The sequence below is a fragment of the Rhea pennata genome, chromosome 11, assembly GCF_028389875.1.
Source record: "Rhea pennata isolate bPtePen1 chromosome 11, bPtePen1.pri, whole genome shotgun sequence".
Taxonomy (NCBI): Eukaryota; Metazoa; Chordata; class Aves; order Rheiformes; family Rheidae; genus Rhea; species Rhea pennata.
This window is the reverse complement of record NC_084673.1, coordinates 4,347,404-4,370,121: the sequence shown is the minus strand read 5'-3', so window position 1 is coordinate 4,370,121 and position 22,718 is coordinate 4,347,404. Positions and strand designations below refer to the sequence as shown.

General features: G+C 34.9%; 1 protein-coding gene across 2 annotated transcripts in view; it reads left to right on the top strand.

Annotated features, from left to right (window-relative positions):
• LRCH2 (leucine rich repeats and calponin homology domain containing 2) overlaps positions 1–21,312 on the top strand; it is a 40,756-nt gene extending 19,444 nt beyond the window's left edge. For both annotated transcript variants that reach the window (XM_062585065.1, XM_062585066.1), the window contains 18 exons: positions 532–637; positions 734–870; positions 1,079–1,212; positions 2,642–2,729; positions 3,708–3,819; positions 4,142–4,239; positions 4,323–4,390; positions 4,620–4,724; positions 9,128–9,196; positions 11,722–11,770; positions 12,907–13,023; positions 14,648–14,692; positions 15,170–15,220; positions 16,149–16,206; positions 18,137–18,249; positions 19,155–19,292; positions 19,591–19,668; positions 20,875–21,312. In XM_062585065.1, coding sequence (XP_062441049.1) covers positions 532–637; positions 734–870; positions 1,079–1,212; positions 2,642–2,729; positions 3,708–3,819; positions 4,142–4,239; positions 4,323–4,390; positions 4,620–4,724; positions 9,128–9,196; positions 11,722–11,770; positions 12,907–13,023; positions 14,648–14,692; positions 15,170–15,220; positions 16,149–16,206; positions 18,137–18,249; positions 19,155–19,292; positions 19,591–19,668; positions 20,875–20,994 — 1,686 coding nt within the window. In that variant the 3' untranslated portion in view covers positions 20,995–21,312. The remainder of the gene's footprint in view (positions 1–531; positions 638–733; positions 871–1,078; positions 1,213–2,641; positions 2,730–3,707; positions 3,820–4,141; positions 4,240–4,322; positions 4,391–4,619; positions 4,725–9,127; positions 9,197–11,721; positions 11,771–12,906; positions 13,024–14,647; positions 14,693–15,169; positions 15,221–16,148; positions 16,207–18,136; positions 18,250–19,154; positions 19,293–19,590; positions 19,669–20,874) is intronic.
• Positions 21,313–22,718: the final 1,406 nt, after the last annotated feature.

The following is a 22,718-nucleotide window of genomic DNA, read 5'->3' as shown; positions in this document are numbered from 1 at the left end:
TGCTGACTCAGTGTGGATTACCTACACAAACATTAAATAAGGTAGTGGCAGAAGTAGCCGTAATCTGTGTTGATACAGTGCAGCTTTGTCACCCTCTAGTGACTGAACCCCAAAAGTTGGTGAACATGCTATCACTTTTGTAAATTTTTAGTTGCACTGGTTCAAATTTTGTAAGGAAGGGGAAGAATTTTTATGAAAGGAGCAGAATGCAAATCATTTGCCTGCAATAACACATGAAGTTTTTAGCTGATGTGAGAACTGTACCAGGCTCTCTTGATTGCTAGGCCACTGTATAAATCTCAAAACCAGTCCTTGTCATTTATTGCTTTAACCTTTCCAACTGAGTTCAGAAATTGCTGAAGTTGTGAAGGAACAGTGAGGTCTGTGTTATAATACTTCTACCACTTGTGGGGGAAAAAACAAGAAAGATAGGATATCTTTTATATGATATGCTTTATAATAATGTTGATTGCAGTTTTACATCATTTATTTTAATTTAAAATGTTCATTCATTCATTGTATTTTACTTAGGATATTAGCTGCAATGAACTTCAGGTCCTTCCCCAACAGATAGGAAAACTACAGTCACTTAGAGAATTAAATATAAGAAGAAATAATCTCCATATGTTGCCAGATGGTAAGCTTCTTGTTATCCTTTCTTTCATGTATGTAAATTATGTAAAGTGTTAAGTAGATACTTGATTTTTATTTTTTTCCTTTTCTTCCATTACAGAATTAGGAGACCTTCCCTTGGTAAAGCTGGATTTTTCTTGTAATAAAATTACGGAAATTCCAATTTGTTACAGGAAGCTACGTCATTTACAAGTAATAGTTTTGGATAACAATCCAATGCAAATACCACCAGCACAGGTTAGTGTAAGAACATTGTATCCCTTAAGAAAGGGGAACTGTTTTAGTTATTACCAATCAGATTTTCATTATTTTTTTTTAGCTGTATTTTTCCTAGCAGGAAATTGTGGGTGTTAACCTATCAGTGTAGAAGGAATTGATTTTGGTGCATTATTAAAAGACATGCTATGTAATAAGTATTTTTTTATTTTGTTTTGTTTCCAAACAGATATGTTTAAAGGGTAAAGTACATATATTTAAATTCCTCAGCATTCAGGCGTGCCTCAGAATAGATAAAAAACCAGATTCTTTGGATCTTCCGTCATTAGGTAAACGAATCCCCTCCCAGCCACTCACAGACAGGTAAGTGGTGTGGGTTTTTTTGTTTTGTTTTTGTTTTCTTTTTGCTCTAGTATTTGCTATGAAGTGTTCCTTAGGGAACAGAAGAGAATGTACCACAATAAGTTCATTACAGTTTAATAGCTGTAATTTCAGTAGTTTAAAGGTTGTTTATTTAGAAGTCATACTATCTAAGTTTATGTTACTAGCCTAATGACCATCTAGGTTACTATGAAAATTTTTCATTATGCTTACTAAAGACTTGAAAGTTAGAACAAAGATGTAGTTTCAGTTTATTGAAAAACTAAGCTTTCAATTTCTCACTCAAATTTGTCAAAAGCAGTGATGATGCATTCCCATAAGTGCCTTGAATACAGAGTTAGTCTGCCTCCGAAACATGTGTTAATGGAAACTGATTTAAACATCAGTGAAAATATCTTGATTTGTTGATTGGATTACTCCTGAAGTCAAAAAATGTGGCGTATTTTGCTTGGCTTCTTAACTGAGCACCTCTGGAGTGATTAAATGGGAGTGATTTTATTTTTCCTATCTTCACCTGTTTTGCCTTTGGAAAACATATGAAATAACACTCTGTTTTTGCCTGTTTGCTTAAAATATCATGTGCAACCTGTGTCACTCTTTCCTTCAGTGCTGAAGGAAAGATGGAGTACGAATAAAGCTTATGCGGAGCCATCCAAACAGTGAGATTCAGTCCATGATCTCAGGAAACTGCTGTAGGTGGTCAGGCCGCAGCATCCATAGAATGCTTCTAAACGTTTCTAGAAGCTGTGGTCCACATGTGCTCCCCAAAAGCCTGCACCAAACTTTAAGATTACAGCTATAAAATGTGTTGCAAAAGGAATGAAATCATGAATATTAACTGCTGTGCAACATCTCTGTAATAGTGAGATTGCTTGATGCAATTTCTAGATAATAAATATAAACCATATAAACCAAGCTCCACAATGCGCAGTTGGAAAAGCACACCCTGCTAGTGCTGCCAATTTTCTGTCTACTGTATTAGTAATTTTTGGAAGTCGTACATTTAGGGGCGAAAAATAGTAGATATCTAAGCAGATCTAGACTGCTACAATGTGACAGTGCTGTAGGGAATGTGTTCGCTGCTAGTAGAAAATCATGTCTGCCAATGAAATTTAAGGAACTGCAGTACTTCAAAGAAAGTAATATTTAAATTCTCCAAAAACAATTTTAGAATGACACACAGAAAAATTCTGAAATTATAGACATATGGATAGAGTACCTTCACTGATCTTTTTAACTATAACTTTTGATAGGTTTTTTTAAAACAACTCTTTCAGATGAAGAATTTTTCATCTGTGTGTATGAGATGTGCACAAATTCTGTAGCAGCAGCTGTAAATGAGTATAGAGAACATATATGAAAGAAGATATATACTTTCAGAAAAATGAAACAAAATTTCTTTTTACTATAGCATGGAGGACTTTTATCCCAATAAAAATCATGGACCAGACTCTGGCATCGGAAGTGATAATGGGGATAAAAGGTTATCTACAACAGAAGTGAGTGTTTTTCTCTGTTAGATTTGTCTAACTTCTGTTTTATAGAACATTTTTGTTCCTCTGTATTTTGCATCATTTGAGAAATCCTCAATTGCAATTACATCTTTCACGTGTTTGTGTTGAGTTCAAACCTTCACAATATTAGACATATAAAACCTTCATTGATTTGAGTTTTTTCGGTTTAGGTTCATTCCAGTTCAAACTCCTATATGTTTTAAAAGTGAATTCTGATTTAAGGAATTGTTTAGATCTTTTCAGATATGAAATGTTTTGCACAGAGGACAAAACATAAGTAACATTTGTTTTTGCTATTAATAAAATACAGGAAAATTGAAATATACAAGCACTCAAGATTAGTGAAAGTATGTGTTAGTAATCTTTTCTGTTTAAATTTTAATATGAACTTCTGAATGACACACTAGGTTTAAAGTGATGAACAGAAGCCCCCACAACATATCCATATGTTTGTAGAGATCTAAGCTTAGCAAATTGTAATTAGTACTACCAATGTCAAAACTGAGTGCTATAAAACAAGACTTTGATAGTACTGTGTCTCAGTTTAGAAAGAATAACTGTAAATGCAGAGCAATATTCAGTGGAACAGTGTAGAGTAAGGGATATTACAGGTTTTATTAAGAAAAGTCAAACTGATGGAAAGTAAAGCTGTGATTTTTATCATTAGTCTAACGAGCATCTAAAGTAGTTGGAGATTTTAGATGGAAAAGTACCCAAGTTATTCTCAGCCCATTGATCAGTACTGGGTTAGGGTTCTTTGAATGAAAAACTGTATTTCAAAGGATACTAAACAGTTCTTTCACACGGTGAACTGTCGTTCCTGAAAAGATACTGACTTGATGTTGTTTTCTCTGCCCTAGGAGCCATCCCTCGTGATAGGATCTTTTATACTATGTGTTTGGCTTACACAAATCACATAATATATGACTAATAGTTTTGTATTAAGTATGACTGTCTTTGCAGCCGTCTGATGATGATACAATCAGCCTTCACTCCCAGGTATCAGAATCAACGAGAGAACAAACATTAAGGAGTGACAATCATGTAGCGGGAAGTAAACTTGATCCACAGAAAGGTAATGTCTGTTGCGCATCTGTCATTTTAGGTAATGGAAATACTCTTGCTTAGGTAATATAATTTAACAAAATTGCACAAAATGATACAATGGCATGTTGGAGCTATATTTTTATCCTCTCTGTAAACAATGTAATAAAACTATAAATGCACAAGACCAGAAAGAAAGAAAAAAAAGCCTTTCCAGATAAAGGAGACAGTATTATTGCCATATTATCTTTATTTGATGCTTTTCATTTAAGTACTTCTCTCTTGCAAGAATAACACTTGGTTCAGAGAACTGCTTAATGTTATCTTTTTCACTCTTTATCAATCCTCACTAGACCAGGAGGTTTATGATTATATTGATCCGAATGCGGAAGAGGGAGCTGTTCCTGAGCAAGGAGATACACAGATTGGACCATTGCTGTCTTACATGAAGGTACTATAATTTGATACAAGAAAAATTATTCAGTGGTTCTTTCTTTTTATTGAATTCTAAGTTTATTTTTCATCATATGTAAGGAGCGGGGGAAACATCCTGAGAAAACCCAGAAGACAGAACAGAACGAGGAGTGGGGAGATGGAAAAAGGTAAATCTGTCTTTTGGGGGAGGGTTAAACTCTTTGCATATGGAGGAAAGAAAGCTGTAGACATATGAAGTATTTCTGCTTGGGCAGAAAACATGCTTACAGGAATGGCTCTATAGTTATTGTCCAATGACATACCTGTTTGTCTTGCTTGACTGAAGAATATACTTTAATTTCCATATCTAAAGAAAACTATAAACTTCTGAAACTGAGGTAATGTTTAATTTTTTAGGCTTCAGAAAGAACAACTGCTGACTGAAGAAGATGATGAAATTAAAGAAGTGACTGACCTGAGAAAAATAGCAGCTCAGTTACTGCAGCAAGAACAAAAACACAGGTACTACAATATTGGTTAGATAACTTGTATGTTAAAATTAATTTATTCTTTAATCTGTCTTATACCCAAAAGTTCGTGGCACCTCATCATTTTGAGAATAGTTTTTCAGTTATATAACAGCTTAATCAATAGACTTCCAAGACACTTATCCTGCATTTCTTTGCATAAAGTTGCTGTTTATAGAAGCAACTCTATACATCATATGGAAAGGAAGAGATGAATGTGAAAGTCTTTCCTCCACCCTCCCTGCCCCCCAACCCCTCAGATTTGGTCTGCAACCCTCCCTTCCAGTGCAAGAAGCTTATGTCCGCGTGAGTGACATTGGTATGAAGAGATTATTAGTGAGGTATTCACATTATTTTGCTTTAGCTTATTTGCTTACAGAACTTGCATGCAGTTTTTGTGGGGCTGGTTAGTGTACTGAAATAAAGATAACTTAGGTAGTAGTTCCTCTATCCACATTTCCTATGGACTGAAGAGGAAATTTGTTCAAATAATAGTCTCTCAGATGACATAGTATATGTTTGCACTATTTGAATAGTATGAGTATTCATCCCGATGAACTATCTAACTTCTACTTCATGTTAGCTCACAACTGAAAGTTTCTTGAAAAGGAAAAACAACAAGAAGCAAGATGAGGGAATGCAGTAGAACGAGATAACAAATAGGTCAAAGGAAAAGCAAGGAGGAGTACCTGAAGTGGCATACGATGTGGATAGATTAGGGTAGGAACTGTGTTCTGTTTCCTTTACCAAACAGGAAAATAAGCAGTGAGGTACCTCTGAGACAGTAAGCTGTTCTTCTGAAAGTTGTTTATTAACCCTGACATAATGGATTCTTCCACAGAACAGATTTTGTTTCTTTTGAATTTCTGTATAGTGGTGAGATTCTGTGCTTCTGTTTTTCTTTGAAGATAGTTGCAAAATATACATGAAGTCCTTAGAGAAGGTGGTATCTTGATACTGTGCATTGCAGATGTTTAAGAATTCACCCAAATTTCAAATTAGTTGAGTAACAGCAGTAGTGTGTGAAGAAAAGATAAGTTATGCTTCACTTATAACTTTGTCCAGTGTATTTAAGCGTTTGGTCATGCCCATTGGGAAGGAAAAAATAAGAATGAAATCTTAATGCTTAATGCTAATATTTTTTTAATTAACAAAAGTATTGCCAAAAAAGGGAAAAACTTAATTCTTTCCTGTATTGCTTAATATATGAATAGAGGGAGAATCTTAGTGTTGTTTCTTATACTAAATTTTTATATGATGGTTGTTTATATTGCATGTGGGGTTTGTCTCTTTAATATTTCCTGGGTACCTAATCATTTGAAATACCAAGTCACTCCTCTTAAGTATTACAGCTTCAATTTGACTTTTGTGAAAGATTGTTGTAACTTATGCAGCTATCTTTTTAATGGTTCTGCTTTGCTCTTTCGCTGATCATACATGCATAATTTTATTTGTTAAGTTTTACTTCTTAGTTTAGCATTTATATTTTAAAGCCTGCTTATTTATCATTAAATACATAGGTGCAAAATAACTTCTATTTAAAAAAAAATAAAGTAATTCAGTGAATCCATCATGAAGTAATTTCTTACTAATCATATTTCTGTTCATTCAGTGTATTTTCTTTTAATATTATGCAGTCTTTCTCTTTTCTTTTTGCTTGCTATGCTATTGACTTCCTTGTCTTCTCCCATCAACCTGTCCTGCTTCCTTCTTCCGTCTTTGGTTTGATGTACATGAAATGTGAATACAGACGAAGGCCATTAAGCTATAGGACTTCATTCAGTGAAAAACTCTTCCAGAGGACAAGGGCGGCAGGACGTGCATCAAGGTATATAGTGCTTGTAGATCTTCAGATTTCCAAAGATAAAATATGGACAAAAGAACCAATTTGGGCCTTTTCTTGAACAAAACTAGAATAAAGGAACTGGCTAAGTTAGCTTAAGATTTTTTTTATAATAAAAAACGTGGAAATGCTTTTATTGTTAGTTAAGAGGAAAAGCAAGTAAAAAAATTCATTAAATTGGACTAGATAGTCCAATAAAGAGTTCAAACTAGAAGCTAAATTTCCTTCACCTTTGGCATGTTTTATTTCCAGCGGTTGTCTTTTAAGTATGAAAGTGTAGCGCCTCAAGTGCAGAACCTCAGGCGAAAGGTTTTTTAGAGCTTTTGATATTAGTGATCACTTTCAAATTAGAACAACTGGTGGCAACCTGTTTTGCATTTGATAGCCATGAGGGAGGAAATGGCAGATACAAAAACCTCACAGAAAACAAGAAATTCAGAATGGGAGTGTATCTGTTGTGGTCAGACATGTATGTAGTCAATTAAGTGATTTCTAAGTTGTCACCTTGTCAGATGAAACCCCAGCTTTACTCTGGATACTACTGATCTGTTGAAAACAAAGTACAGTGTCTCAGTTTGAAAAAATAACCTTCCTTAGGGAGATAGTGCTTTGCATGAGTGTGAAGTATGGATGCTCATCAGACAGCAGTGACTTCCTAAAGCTGTCTGAATCTGCAAGAGTGCATCTTACTGTCATAAAGCAGTGAGCCATATGTGAAGACAGGAGACTGTTCTCAAAGGAATGGAGTCTTGACGCTGGAGTTTAAAATCTGTCAGGATTTATAAAAGTATTGTGTCCTTACATATTTTATGGATCTCAAATAGTTCTTAATTGTTTACTTCAATGACAGCTGTCTCCAATTTTAATTAGCATCATTCACTTCGTTTGTGTCTCTTCATGGTAGTATGTTCACTCAGGAAATGTAAACAAAAGAGATGGTTTAGAAGAGATTCCAATTATTTAATTCTCAAACCTTGGAAAATATTTCCTGGTAACATAGTTTGTCTTGTCATCACCTTTATCCCCCATCTAGTCAGCAGTTTGGAACAGATGTTACGCTTGCATGATTATGAGAATTAGAAAAGTGAGTCGCAGTGTTTTTTTCTTTTTTTTTTTTAGTGTATACAAATACGTATCAGTGTGTGTGTATTGTTGAGTAATTTATGTTTCAAAGTTTGTGCGAGTTTTTTAACCTTTTCAAAACAATAGATTATATAATTATTATGTTACAGCAGAATTTGTGTCATTGATGCAAACCGTAAGTATGCAATTAACTGTAATATTTACACGTGTTATGACTATATGTATAATGTTTATTTAAGGATTAAGCATGACCATAAATAAGAGTTATTTGGCTGATGATTGATCCAACAAAATAGAAAATTTTGGATTTAGTAAGAGGTAATACGGGCAGAAATGGCTGCTGGAATCTTTGCACCCTTAGGATTAACTTTCTGGAACTAAATTATAAGGAACAGATACTGCAGACTGTAAATTATCTTGTTTAACAGATATAATTTGTCATAATCCCATTAAGTTGAGGTTCATACAGTCACAGAGATCTAAACTAGAAATAAGATTACTCAGCTCAAAGCTATCATAACAATCACAAATGTCTGACTGAAAATCATTGATCCTTTAATTGTTGTACTGCTCTCTGTAATGGTAATGAAATATGAAATGAGGATATGTACTCTATTTTACTTTCTTCCATTAAATAGTTGCTGGTCTTCCAGTTCTTTCTGGTTCTTAATAAATTTTAGTTCTCTGTATAATTTAACATTAGAATTCAAAATTAATGATTCTAGTTACTATTCAATGTGACACTTGCAATGTTTAATTAAAAAAATATTTCTAATTGGTTTGCTCTCTGGTCTGCAGGGTTTTTTTTAAAAAAGAAAATTCTTAATAAAGAGCTTGTGTCTTCTGCCTGTGTGCACACGTGCATGGTACAGGTTTGTTTCAGATGGGAAAACAGCTCTGAATTTATATGCAAGTTTAGGCTTTTTTTGATTGATCACATTTTAGGAACAGGTGTTTTCCTGCATATGTCTCCATTTCCTCCCTCTTTTTCCTGCGTTTCCTTTGCACTTGCAGTCTTCTTACTTAGCTGTCTTCTTACCTGCTCCTACGCTCAGACTAACTTCCTGTGCTCTATCACTTTCTATGCACTTTAGCTCCACCTTCTCCTGTCTCTTCTACTTTTAATGAACTGTGGGTCCTTTTGTGTTGAGAGTGGCATAACTTCACAAAGCTGTGGGAGTAACAGAGATGGTGTGTATGTGTCAAGGGAAAACAAGAGGAACCTTCATTTTGTTTAGATTATGTTTGGGTTTTACTTGCTTAAAATTCAAAGCCTGAAATATTACAAGAGCTGGAAACTGCATTGTGGACTTCAGTGGAAGCAGGATTGGGCTAGTGTTTCATATATGCATAATACCCATATTCTAATTTTATGAAAAATGCTACTTTAATGTTCAGAACATTTCTTTATAGGGAAGAGAGCTTTAACTGCAAAGCTCTTGGATAAATATGTATTTTTTTTTTCATTCCAGGCTTCTTAATCATTCAGCTTCAGTAAGCACAAGGAATAGACCAAAGCAGCCAGCGGAATCTGAAAAATGGTATTAATCTACTTCGTATCACAGCTTTCAATATTTTATTATATTAAATTTGTTTTTTTTTTTTCATATCAATCCTGCCATCTTCTGTCCTGTTGTTTTAGTTGAAGATGAAATTGAAGTTACACAGATAATCTGTTGGAGGCTTTGTTTGTTTTTTTGTTTTTTAAGCTTCTTTCAGTTAGGGGAAAAGTCAAAGGTGTTCTTCTGAGCCGTTAAACTTGATATCATACGGAAACTCACATGTGGGTCTGATCTAGGGAGCAGTTCAGATGCCTAAACGTAAACATTCAGTAACATTTTAGACATGCTAAAGTATTCTATCTTGATTCCAGTTCCAATCTAGAAGGACATATGTTCCCTAGGTAATAGTCCCGTGGAGATGTGTTGGGATACTCTTGAGCTGTATGAAATGGCACTGTGTATGTGCTTAGGCATCTGCATTTTCTAGGCTGCAGTCCATTTGTGTTCTTACGTGCTGTCTGAAAAGTGCTGATGGGAGTTCAGCCTGGAAAACCTTTAGTTTTTTGGGGGGTTGCATCAATGAGGAATGCACTTTTGATAGTCTGTGTCACAGAACCGTGCTTCTTAATACCGTTGTCTGCAGGAGCAGTGCGCCTATCCTGTGCTCCTTCTGTGAATGTAAAACAAGAGAAGGAGCAGAGCCTTATCTGTAGGAAATTGGGAAATCACAGCTGCCTTTTAGTGCCCATGTGAGTGAGAGAGAAGCTTGCAAGTTTTTGATTTTCTCTTCCTTAGGGAATCCTAGGCCAGTTCTGGGAATCAGTTTAGTCCAGAAATAGTCTTTTAGTTCTTCAGCTAAAGAGATCTCTGTGGCTAGAGGGAGGGCTTCTGTGATTTTTGCCAGCCTTTAAAATCTGTACCTTCAAAAGACTCTTTTTCTATCTGTGTTCTAACCTTAGTTTGACTTTGAATTTGAGAGACGAGAACCTATAATTATTGCTGGTGTTGCTAGAGAGCACCATTGGGTAGTAACTGCTCTCTGTCGTTCTGTGCAGATCAGGAAAACCTTCATCCAAACATGAAAGGCACGCAGTATTGATATTTCAATGGGATGCATCCTGTTCTGGCTATCTTCTCTCACCAGTATCTGAGAGTTTGCAGAGGTTGTTGTGTACCTGTCCTTTGGTTACATGAACCATGATGCAGCTGTTACTCATTTGCACCTGGAGCTTTCCTGTCCTTGGTTATTTACTCCACAATTTCTATTCTTTAGGATGCTGTCACCTACTGTAGCACACAGCTATGTCAGACTTCGTATTACAGAGGAATCCAGGGAAGGTTACATTTGTCTTACTGTTTTTTATGTGAAACAAGCAGCTCTGAGGGTTTTTTCCCTTTTAAAGAAAAACTACTTTTTTTTTGAGGTGTGTGTACAAGGTAGATGTCACAGACTACTTGCTATTTCATTGCACTGATGCTTAGGAGCCCTAGTAAGGTACGTACAAATAGAATAGAAAGATTCTAAAGAATTTCTCCTAAAGAATTTCCACTTTTAAAAATATGTCATAGTTAATAGATACAATCATAGATCAACAGCAGGATTGAACTGTTTATTGTAGCAGTTGCTAGAATTCTCAGCTAGATTGCTTATCGAGGTAATGGACATCATTTGGACAAATTTCCTATGCTAAAGAGCTAACAGCTGTAAAAAGTAGGATTATTGGTTCAAGATAAATGGAAAGAAAAGGAATATGAGATAATAGAAGTGAAGAAAGTCAATCTCACTTTATGTGCCAGTTTGCTGTCTATTAAGAATTTTTTTAGAATTGATCAGGGTGTTAAGGCCTTCTTGCATTTGGTCCCCACCTGGTAGCCTTTTGGTGTATCTCACAGCTTCTAAGCCCATTCTCTGCCCGGTTGTTAGAATGACTGAAGTGGTTATGGGTAAAGATAACGAGCTTCACAAAAAGATTCTGACAGAAGAATTGAAAATGACACCAGCTTCAAACTTTTTGTTAGCAGAAAACTTTTAGTAAATTCAGGCACTGTGCTTGGCCCTTCAATATATACTTGAGCTTTTGCAGTTGCACTGTTTTATCCTAAAATATTTTTCTCTTTCATTGTTATGTAAAAGCCTCCACTTTACTGTGTGACGATAACAAGGAGATGAAGTATATGATTCTTCCAAACAAATACGCTTTTTCTTAACTTCGAACAAAATACTTACCTCTTTGAGAAACAAAACAATTAAGGCATGTTAGTGGTTTCTTAAAATCAGCTAACACTATTCAGATACAGCCTTTGACTGATAAAAGTACAGAGTTATGTGAAGGTATTGTGAGCATGCTGTAAAGGAGAGAGAAATACTAATTGAGATTTTAACCAAGTGGTCATCCTTCTAGCCAGTTTGTAATATCATTATGCAGCAAATCAGAATATTATAGTGTTGCAGAAAAGCTGGATCTAAACATTGTGTTCACTTTTTTGGACTTTTGAAGTAACTTGATGTTACAGTATATGGAAGCGTAGTAAGGAAATTTAATGTCTGTCATCTTGATTTTTAGTATCTCAGCAGATGAAGGAAACTCTCTATTGTCTCCATACAGTTGGCAGGTAAATATCTAAATGTAAAATAATATCAAACAGTAAGAAAGCATAGTACAAATTTTACTGTTTCCTGTGTAAAGCTTCCCGTTACTGTTTCAAGACAATTTGACTTTTGTTACGTTTGTAATGCAGGTAGTGTGTGTGGGGGGGGTGAGAATGTACTTGAGATCTTGAAATTAATGAGACATAAATAACGTTTACTTGATTTTTTTGATTTTCTTTACATATAACTTTTATTACCTCACCGCACTATTATTTCATTTTAAAAAAAAATCTTAATCATTTGAATTATATAGGTTTTTCCACAACTCATTAAGAAACTTGCCTGACATGACAAAAGTGAAGTGAAACTTTAAAGATTTTGTTGTTATTGTTTTGCATTTTCATTCATTAGTTGTTTGATTGCTTTATTTGGCTTAGTATTCTAAAAGGAAGAAATCTTGGGAAATGCATTCCTTGTGTGTTTTTTCTTTGTTACGAAATGTTTCCTTTGGACTGTCTGCTTTTGTTTTTAATAGAGTATGTATATGTATACACATTCATTGTTATATTATGAATAAATCTCCCCTAGCTGGCTCCTTCGAAGTACTATATTATCCAGCGTTTTTGGATAATATAGTTTATTATCCATAAATATAAAGGATATTCTAAAGTTTTTATGCTGCCACTTGCTCTATGTTTCCTTTTATATAAGAACAGCAAACAGATAATTTAAAAAAAAATAAAAGTCTTGTAATAGTCATCCTTTCCCAGTGTAGTGAATATTCAGATTCAGGAATTAGATTAGCATTAGTAGCTAACCACAATTCTAACTGTCTTTACAAGCTGTTATTTATGGTAGTCTTAGCTGGTTTCCTAAAAAAAAAAAAAAAAAAAAAAAAAAACAACTCAGTGCAGTAGATAAAAAGATTGGGGGGTTGGGGGTAGTTATTTATTTCATAGGTGCCTTTTCCTCTATGAAATGTTTTAGAATTTGAAAGAGAGGAAGTGATTTCCACCTGGACCATCACTGAGACTAGTAACACTTTTGTCTCATAAAGCTAGATTATGGGAGAGCCAGTTTTTAATTGTAATTCATAATAATTTGTGCTAATGCAGCTTTGTATATTTACCTGTCATGTAAATGTTTTTAAAACTTACAGCCATTGGAAAACCAGAAAGATCCAATGGATGAGCAGCAATGGCCAGAAACACAGCCAGTGATTTGGCAGAATGAAGAAAGGAGGAGAAGTAAACAAATTAGAAAAGAGTATTTTAAGGTAATGAGGGGAATATTTAGTTTGCTTTTTTCTTTTGTCCTGGCTTCTTCAGGCTTTTTTTTTTCTTTTTTTCTTTCTTTCTTTTTTTTTTTCTCTTAATAATACCAAAAGCTTTGTGTGGGTGTGTTTTGGTTGGTTGATTTGGTTGTGGTTTTTTCCTTTTTTTTGGTGGGGGGTGTTGAAGAGAATAAAAAAACAGCATTACAAAATAAGATAGGTTGTTATGCTTTTAATTTTGCATGTGACTTACGCATTTTAGTTCTTCCATATCAGTTTGCTTTTTAGAGGAGAAATTCACTCTAGATATTTTGCTGTTTGTAGTGTGTATCATTGGTCACCAGATGTCAGTGTCTGCTTGTTGCAAAACGAATTCAAATTTACTGCATTGCCAGATAACATTTGTTTGCACACACTGTAGAGAAATAGGTTATTTCTGACGAATATTAGATTGAGTTGAAATTAAATTTTTGGTTTATAAAATGAGTGGTTTTGGGTCTTTGCCGTCAAACATGTAAACCATAGCCTTCATGAAGTGCTAGGGAATTTCCAAGAAACTAAATTCTAGAAAAAGCAGAACATGCTATGTATGTGAAATATTCTTGTCTTATAGTAGCTATTTTTTTTCCTCAAGAATTTAGAGTTGTGTTCTAACACGAGTTTTCTTGACCTCAAATGTGAATGAGTATCTTAATAATGCACACCAAATTGTAGCAGTGGGCATTATTAAAATAGCGAAAATTTACTTGTATCAGTATCCAGAAATACATGGAGGGTATCTTTATTGTGCAACTTGTTCATTGTTATTGTACTGGTACCTTAGAAAAATGCTTGTGCCTGTGAGAATCAGAACACCTTTTTTGTGGCACAGCACAAAAGTTTGGCCAGTACGTTTATTAATATTACTCCAATAATATAGTTGCTGCTCAGATTTTTTTTCTTCCTTTTTAAAATTCATGTAACTATTCATGTAATGATGCATGCATCAGCTAAGTCAGATCTCTGATAGAGAGCTGTCTTTCTAGTTCCAGAGCTAGTCTTTTAATCCAGCCTGTATCATATGTTGTATCATAAAAACAGGTAGGCTGGTTGTACACATGTACCACATTTCGTTGTTAGTGTAGTGATAGAACTGTTTAGTTCTGCCTGTACGTTTGCTGTGCGCACAATGAAATACACTTGTTTTCATAGATACCATTTATGTAACTTTCTTTCTGCAATCCCTTCTTCATTTACAGTGCTAAGCAATCTTAGTTATTTTTAAGAATGTTTCTTTTTGTAACTTTAGTTATACAATTTTTACTAATAATGCTTCAGAGTAAAAGTTGCTCAGATCTTTTCACTTGGATCAAATGTGTATACAGCGTTCGCATTGTAACAGTATGTATTTTTCAAATATACTTACCTTTTAGTCAGCATAAAGAAGTTCCTGGCTAGCCTAGGAACTTCATGTTCTTTTTTTTTTCTTTTTTTCCTTTTTTTCCCTCCTTTGAAAATTCTGTTTAAAAAAAGAAAAAGATTGTCAGCCATTTTATCAGTAATAAATAACATCTGGCTGATATCAAGCTATTCGATTCAAATGAAAATGATAGTTGCATTTTAAGTACTAATTGTGTGTGTTTTGCAGTATAAGTCTTCCAGAAAGAGTTCAAGTGGAAATGAAAATGATGAGGTGAGCCATGGTAATCCTGTGAAATGTATAGTATTTATTTGTATTTTATGAATGCTTAGGAGACACAGTTATGGAACAGCAGAATGTTGACTACAGTCTATACAAGCAAACTTTGTATTCGAAAATGTTATAGCAATAGTATAGTAAGATAAGTGTAGCAGAATAGGTATTACACTCCTATTTGTTTAAAAAAAAAAGTCAGTAAGATGGGGTATTGAAGAAAAGGAGGATATTTACATACTTTGGGAATAAGAAAGCTAATTCAGCTGTCAAGCAGAGGTGATAAAAAAGTAATATCTTGCCTAAACAGTGAACAGTGTTTACTTGATTCTACATGTGTTTAAATGCAGTTGCTACCAATGTGCCATGCTTGACTGATGTTGCATTTTTCATGTATTGTGTATTTCATAATTTCATGCTTTTCTTGTGGAATCATAATTTTCATTTTATAATTTCATCTTTTTGACTTCTTTTTAGCAAGACAGTGATAATACTAATGTGTCCCCACAGTCTCCTGTGTCATCTGAGGTACAAGTTTGTGGTTTTGTTTTTCATTCAACACACATTTCTTTATGCACATTACTGTTGTCATCAGACTTCCCATACAAATGTTAAGCTGTTTTCTATTTCTCGTTTCAAAGGAAATTAATATTTCACATGCCTTTCATAATAAGTCAGATATAAATAGGAATTAGAGATAGATATCAACACAATGTTAATTTCTTCAACTTTTTTAACCTTTGCAACTATCTAATCTCTCATATATATATGTATATATATATGTGTGTATATGTATATATGTATGTATGTATATTTTTGGACTGCTTTGTCAGAAGGATACATTGTTTGGTCTCCATTATCATTTTTAATGAAGATAACTAATAAGAGAAATCAAATTTGGCATATTTTACTGGTATCCACACTGAAGTAGCAGTTCAGAAAATCTTAATTACTTGTAGTTTAGTATTTTGTCTATCATAGATAAGCCAGAGATCCTGAGACTTCTTAAGGAGTTTCATCTTTCACAAATCTGTCTTCACCTCTGTGGTACAGCTTCACAGCTTGGTTTATTGGTTATGTTCATTTCTAAGGAAAATCCATGCAAGTCTCACTGTGATTGCACTACTAAGCTATGAATAAAATATACCAAAGAAGGTAATTATTTCCATCTAACGTCAGAAGGGAACCTGAGGGAGCAGAATGAGGAAAGCATCTGCCAAATACAGCGACATGAGCTGTACATACCAGATTGAGTACATTTCTCATGTTAGATGGTGGCATGAGAAAAATCTTCATAATTCAAAGTAAACATTTTTTTTTAAAAAAAAAGTTGATGTTAAGTGTTAATAAGTAAAAAGGACTCACCTTAGGCAGGAGTAATTTAAACTTTATCTTGATGGGAACAGAAGTTAATTTTGTAAATGAGTGGAAGAAAATTGACTTTCTCTTTTAACAGGATTATGAAAGGACAGACAGTAACTCTCATGGTCCATTTGGTCTTAAACCAAGGTCAGGTAAGTTGCTCTTCTCTGACATAGCCTGATAGAGCAGATGTTTATTCCTCTGGCTGGAACGGACAATAAGGATAGCAGATGCATGAACTGGAACGAATACAAAGAGGCCACAGTACTGCAATCCACTCAGTGTTTACCACAAACAGTACTGGGAAAGGCATAGACAGCTGCTTTGGCAAACTAATAATTGAAAGTTGCCCAAATTGCACGGTGATTTGTTATTTCATTAATTTATTTTCTGCCTATTTAGTCACCCACGAAGAACAGAGGACTGTGCAATTGTTGTTGAGACCTGATGGCTGAGGCAGGAGGTTTTCAAGAGAAGTAGGTTTTTGTCATTTGTCCTATGAAAGGATACGTGGAACACGCTTTGCCAGTTCAATGGCTTCGCGCCTTGTTGTGCTTAGATCTTCCAGAATCTGCCAGTCTGCCATAAGACAGCTGTGTCAGATGGTGTTGTCTAAAGCAGATTTTCATTCCTCTGAAACATAAAAAGAAATAATAGAAAAACTTTTTTAATGTGGTACATTATTCTTTGTTTGGAACTGTCGGTATGAATATTGGATTGGAAACCGTAGTTTGGAAAGGCCACTGTGCAATCTTTGTTCCCTCGAGAGAAGAGTAGTATTAACTGGAAAAGTCTTTCTAGAAAAGCATTAAGAAAAATGATCCTAACCCTTCAGTTTAATTTGGTCTGTATGTTAACAAAGCTGGACCTCCGTAATAGTCACTCGTGATCCATCAGTAGCAGAATGTCTGGCTAAGGTCATGCAGGTGGCTCCTTCAGCGGCCCTGGCCACTTGCGAATTTTAAGCAGTCAAGTGAGACTTCTGGGCCAGATAGTTGCATGTATGAGGGAAGCACAACCTGCTGTGCTTCCCGTGCTGCTCATTTAGAGGTTTTTGAGTTATCTACAGCCTTGGCTGCAGGAAGATGCAGATTTGATAGGAGCAAGCAAGATTGTGTTACCACTTGTCTGCCCCCCTACCTGCTTTTTTTGTTCCCTGGTGCAGCAGCAGGCTTCCGAGGAGCCATTGCCAGTTCACGTCTGCAAAACACTTCTAAAGCTCTCCTTTCCCTTCTGTTTTTGAGTGACACATGGCATTTTATCTCTTGGCTATGAGGAAAAAACCTTGTATGGCTTTGAAGCCTTACTCTTGACATAGCATAGTTTTGAGAACAATTCACTCTGTCACAAAAGATGTTGTGTTACAGAAAAAAAATGGGTTTTTAGATACTTCCATAAACATTGTAAGTAAAATACTATTGTATTTCTCTGTATACAAAATGTGTATTCTCATAATGTAAAAGATCAGAGCAGTGATTTCAGGAATGTCTGCTATGCTACTTGTCATTTTTTGGGGGGAGGGGGGCGGGGGAATGTTAAATCTCTTGCTAAAACCCCAAACTATTAGAAGCAAGAAAGTTCTGAAGAATTAAATACTGAATCTTTTGCTCTCTCAAAAGTACAGGCTAGACTACTTAAGAATAGAATGGAATTGCTTCAAAAACTTATTTGCCAGCATTCCATAAAATAATAGAGTTGATCATATTAAAAGCTTTCTGACAATGAAAATTAATAATGGGTGTATATAGTTAAAGAGTATTTAACAGGCAATGCTAGGCTTCAAGATAAGCCTACTAATGTACAAAGGAAATTATATACATCAAACAGATATTTGTGTATTGTGTGTTCTACCCCCGTATTTTCTAGTTACAAATTTGCAGTTAAATAAGATGATCCATGTACTTTGAAAGTTCTGTTTCACAGAAAGCAGCCTTTTCCTTAGGATTCTGAAAAGCATCAGTTCTGGAAAGTTCTGCAGCTTTCTCCCGCCTCCCCGCCCCCATTTTGTCCTTGTTGGTGGATTTTATCATTGCACTTGTTAAAATCTGAATTCTGAAAACTAAGTTCACTAATATTCAACAGCTTTTAGCCGTACATCTCGCCAGGACTATGGAGCGATGGATCCTGGATTTACAATGAGGAGGAAAATGGAGCATTTAAGGGAAGAAAGGGAACAAATAAGACAGCTTCGCAATGTATGTACCCTTATTTAGTATATTAGTTCAAGCTATTGAGTGCAGTGTATTTAGTTTGCGCTGTGTTACGATTTACACCTTTATTATAAAGGCCTGGGAATCATTCCAGTTATACTAGGGTATTGTAGTGATATTTCTTCCCAAGGAATTTTGTGCAACAGAGCTCTCTTTCTCCCTGTCTGACAACAGGCAGTTACAGTAGAATTAAGCAACAAAAGTGTATCATTGGGATGCTTTTTTACCACAGAGTACACTGGTAGTATTTTTGGTCAACAGGAATCAAAAATTTTTAGCTGAATGCAGGAAAATATTTTTAGGTATCTGATATTCCTAGGGAAATTATAAGAGTGTATTTCAGTGTGTACTGCTATTTGTGTGCTTCACCTGAGACTTAAAGAATAGCCAGGTGTTTTTTGTGTGTAGAAGCTTGCTGTACATTACCTAATATCAAATGAGATCTAAATTCAAACTACCAGTAAGATGTTTTCTGTATAGCTCTATTTTAAAGATATTTAATGATTTTAGTTAACTGTAAATTCATTGTGAATGATAAATGCTGTGGTAGAAGCTTAGCTTTCCAGAGTAGTACTAGTTTTGGCTGTGACTTCTGTAAGGACTGTTTCTGTTCTGTCTGGTCCATATCCTGATCCATGAAGGCTTGCTGTTGGAATGGGATAAAAAAAGTATTCCCTGCTTCCCTTCTCTGTCTTGCAACACAAGTGTGGGACCTTTCCAGCCACCATTTCCTGCGCTTTTTAATTATCATCTGGTGCATGAGTGAAATAGCCATTTAGTATTAGCATGTCCTTTTTAAAGCTAATGTTTTAAAACAAGTTCTGGGTATAAAATTAAAAATTCACCCAAGGTTGGAAGTGACTTCCTATGGAATTTTATTTATTTAACAGAATCTTGAATCAAGGTTAAAAGTAATTTTGCCAGATGATATTGGAGCGGCATTGATGGATGGAGTCATTCTTTGCCATTTAGCCAATCACATAAGGCCACGTTCTGTTGCCAGCATTCACGTACCATCGCCAGCAGTGGTAAGTCGTTTCTCTCTTAACTGTATCTTACATGAAAACATACTGTTAAAGTTCAGTAGTAAAACTTATGAATCATGTTTACCATATTAATTGGCTACACTTGCCACCTCAATTTTCCTTCAAGAAGCATTAAAAAAGGCTCAGAAGTTTGATTTAAAAGCTATTGTCCTATACTGAATGTTCACAGAATTTGTTTTTGTGTTCTAGTTTGTGTTTTAGCAACTGTTACTGAATTTGCATCAGAAATACATAGTCCTTTACAAATGTATGACAAAGATCTAATATTCTGTCTTTACAGCCTAAACTCAGTATGGCAAAGTGCCGAAGAAATGTTGAAAACTTCCTTGATGCTTGTAAAAAATTGGGCGTTCCACAGGTATACTAACTGCTTTATTGACTACTATACTTATTTATAATAGTTGCAGAACATACGTCAGCAGTACGGCAGTTCATTTTTTCAGCATAAATTTAGGGAGCTTAGTGATAAAAATGCTGATCAGGGAACTTTAATGCTATGAAAAAAGTCAAGTTCCCCGTTTCTAGTTGGTGGCATGAACTTGAGCAAGCCACTTCCTCTCTTATCGATTTCTGGTTAGTTCCATGTAGTAAATGATAATGACCTCCTTGTGAAACAAAGAACGGAAGAACTATGTGAGATAATTTTTGCTGTAATATTTGAAAGTTTTAGTTTAGCTACTCAACTTTGGCATGAAATTCATTGTCTGGCTAGGAAAAATCTTGCAGATCATACTACAGAAATATGTAGTCTAACTGATAATTAAGTGTTTTAGCACAGTTGTTGTGGCTCATTATCATGTTGCTGTTGCCCACATTCATCCTCTTACTTTCCTCAATGTGGATGAAAATGTTAAACCATCTTCTGCCCCTTAGGAGATACAAAAATCTTTCTCACCCCACTTTACTGGAACAAGAAAGTTAGTTCATGGACTTAAAACCATGGATTTCTGCCCTGTCTCGGCTTCTGTCTTGCATGAAACCATAGGTCTTTCAGAAGTTAAGAATTCAAAGATTCACATACTGAGTTACCTGTAACAAGAGTTAGCATGGGGGAGGAAAAAGTCCAGGTTGTGCTGTCGAGGCCTTCTAAAACTGAAAGAGGATTTCACTGGGCAATGGTTAATTACTGAGAACGTAGTCTATCAGCACTTTCTAGTTGTCCCTCGTACAAAAATAATGGAAAGGGAAAAGTAGGCCACTGAGCCAGCACTGCCCATCAGCCTTACTCTGATTGTGAAGAGAAGATGGTCTTTGGCTTTACAAAATTAGCACTGTCTTTTATGTATCTTCTGCTGTTGTTGTAGTTTAACATTTTAAATGTGTTTTCACTCATTGTGCATTTATAGTTTGAGTGAATTTTTCATCCTCCTACTGTAAGATAGTAATGTAATTAATTTTTGGGCTCTCTTGTTACCTTAGAGAGCCACATGCAAAATCTAAAGTCAAAGCCATTTTCTGTGTGTATGTCTAGTAGTGAGGTATATGTGACTTCAGAGAAAATACTTTTGTTACCCAGATTGGAAAAACCAGTCAAGCATAATGCTTGTACTACTTTATTTTGCAGGAAAGACTTTGCTTGCCTCATCACATACTGGAGGAGAGGGGTCTGGTGAAAGTTGGCCTCACAGTTCAAGCTCTGCTTGAATTACCCACGTTGAAACTATCTCAGCTTTCCTCCATGTAACATGACTTCTTGGAAGCTAAACAACCTACCGTTCGGTCTGTTGATATGGATTGCTCTGGGGCAATTAAGCTTCCTGAATTGGACCATCCAAGCCATCAAAAAGTAATATGTGTCCAGATGCTGTAGAGAGCCTTACTTTGGAATTGTACGTAAAACCTTAGCTGACAGTTAACAGAACAAAATGATTTTTTTGTAAGTAGATACACAGAGATTGAAGTTCTCTTTCCTGTTAACATAAGTCAAAAGCTGCCATAAAAGCTGCTGTAACATCTCATGATGTTACAGATAAAAGATGGATTTCTTTCCCTACCTTGAAAATGGTGTTTGAATTTCTTTAGAAGTACAAAACCCAAACACCTTACTTGAAAGATTAAATGCAATCATTTGGTTTAAAGATGAAACAAAAATGTAGCATTGATGCGATGGTAAAAATCTTGTGTCTGATCCCAAGTAATCCACTTTTACTCTTTCAGAAGGCTTGAAGTTTGAGTTCTATTTCTTGCACTCCTGATTGCAACTTACACGCTTCTAACATTGCCAGTATTTAGTATGAATTTATGGTAATTATACGAACAGCATAGAATGGGAAAAAACACGTTTTAAGTTTTTCCAGTCTTCTAGGTTGGTGCCAAATATTTTTTTCAGTTGTACTGTAGATTGTTTACATGTGAAGTGCCTGTGTAATTGATAACTCTTAACAGTCTTAAACATTTTGCAATTTCTTTGTTTAAAATAGATACAAGGGGAATTTTTAAATATTTTAATAGTTTTTGTAAAGTCAGTATGTGAAGACTTAAATACTTCACTTTTTTGGTGTTGGATGTTTTAAGTTTATTGCACAGTTTAATTGGTTATTTTATTGTCTAATGATTAGAAAATACTGTAAATACGTTTTTATTTATGATATTTAATTTGATACCTAATCACTTTTGTTTTAATGTATTGTTAGACAAAAGAGGTTGTCTACTTTTTGTTTGGGACACACAGTAATGTACACAGTGAGTAAGACGTGAGGACTAGTGATGCATACAAAGTAATTTAGGACATTTTTGATAAAACTGCCAAAATCTCAGGTTTATTCTGTGACTTTCAGGATTTTATGTAATATTGTTCCTGATTTCACGTTACATTTTTACAACAGATATATTCATAATTTAGTTGAAAAATGTCAGTGTTGGGATGTTTATTTTTAGTGTTTACAGGGTTTATTGTAGAATTTACACAAGTGTGTGGTGTAGCACACAAATGACTTTGTACAAATGTCACTGTGCTGAGACATTAGACTTTTCTGGACAAATGTGGAGGAAAAGAAATATTCCCACAGAGGTAGTTAAACTCCTGGGTATATATACTTGTTTACTTCTGCACAAGTTCTCAATTTCTGAGAACATTCTAAAACTATACACAATTGAATTCCTCTCCAAAAAAAGCTGCAAATCATTTGGTAATTTTGTAGTAAGTCTGCATTAGTTTTTTCTTCATGAATAGGTAGCTCAAAAGAAGAAGAAGAAAGTCTGTTTGCATTGGTTTGTTCTTCACGAGTAGATAGCTCAAAAGAAGAAGAAGAAAAAGGAAAGAAAATATTAGGTTCTGACTGTGTCACTGATTTTTCTCATTTAAGCTGTTAATTTAGATTGAGAGATATGTTTAGCAATGTGTAAAAATCTGTTCTTGCCAATTGATCCAGAAACCATTTGATGAAATTCATAAAAGAATGAGGGAGG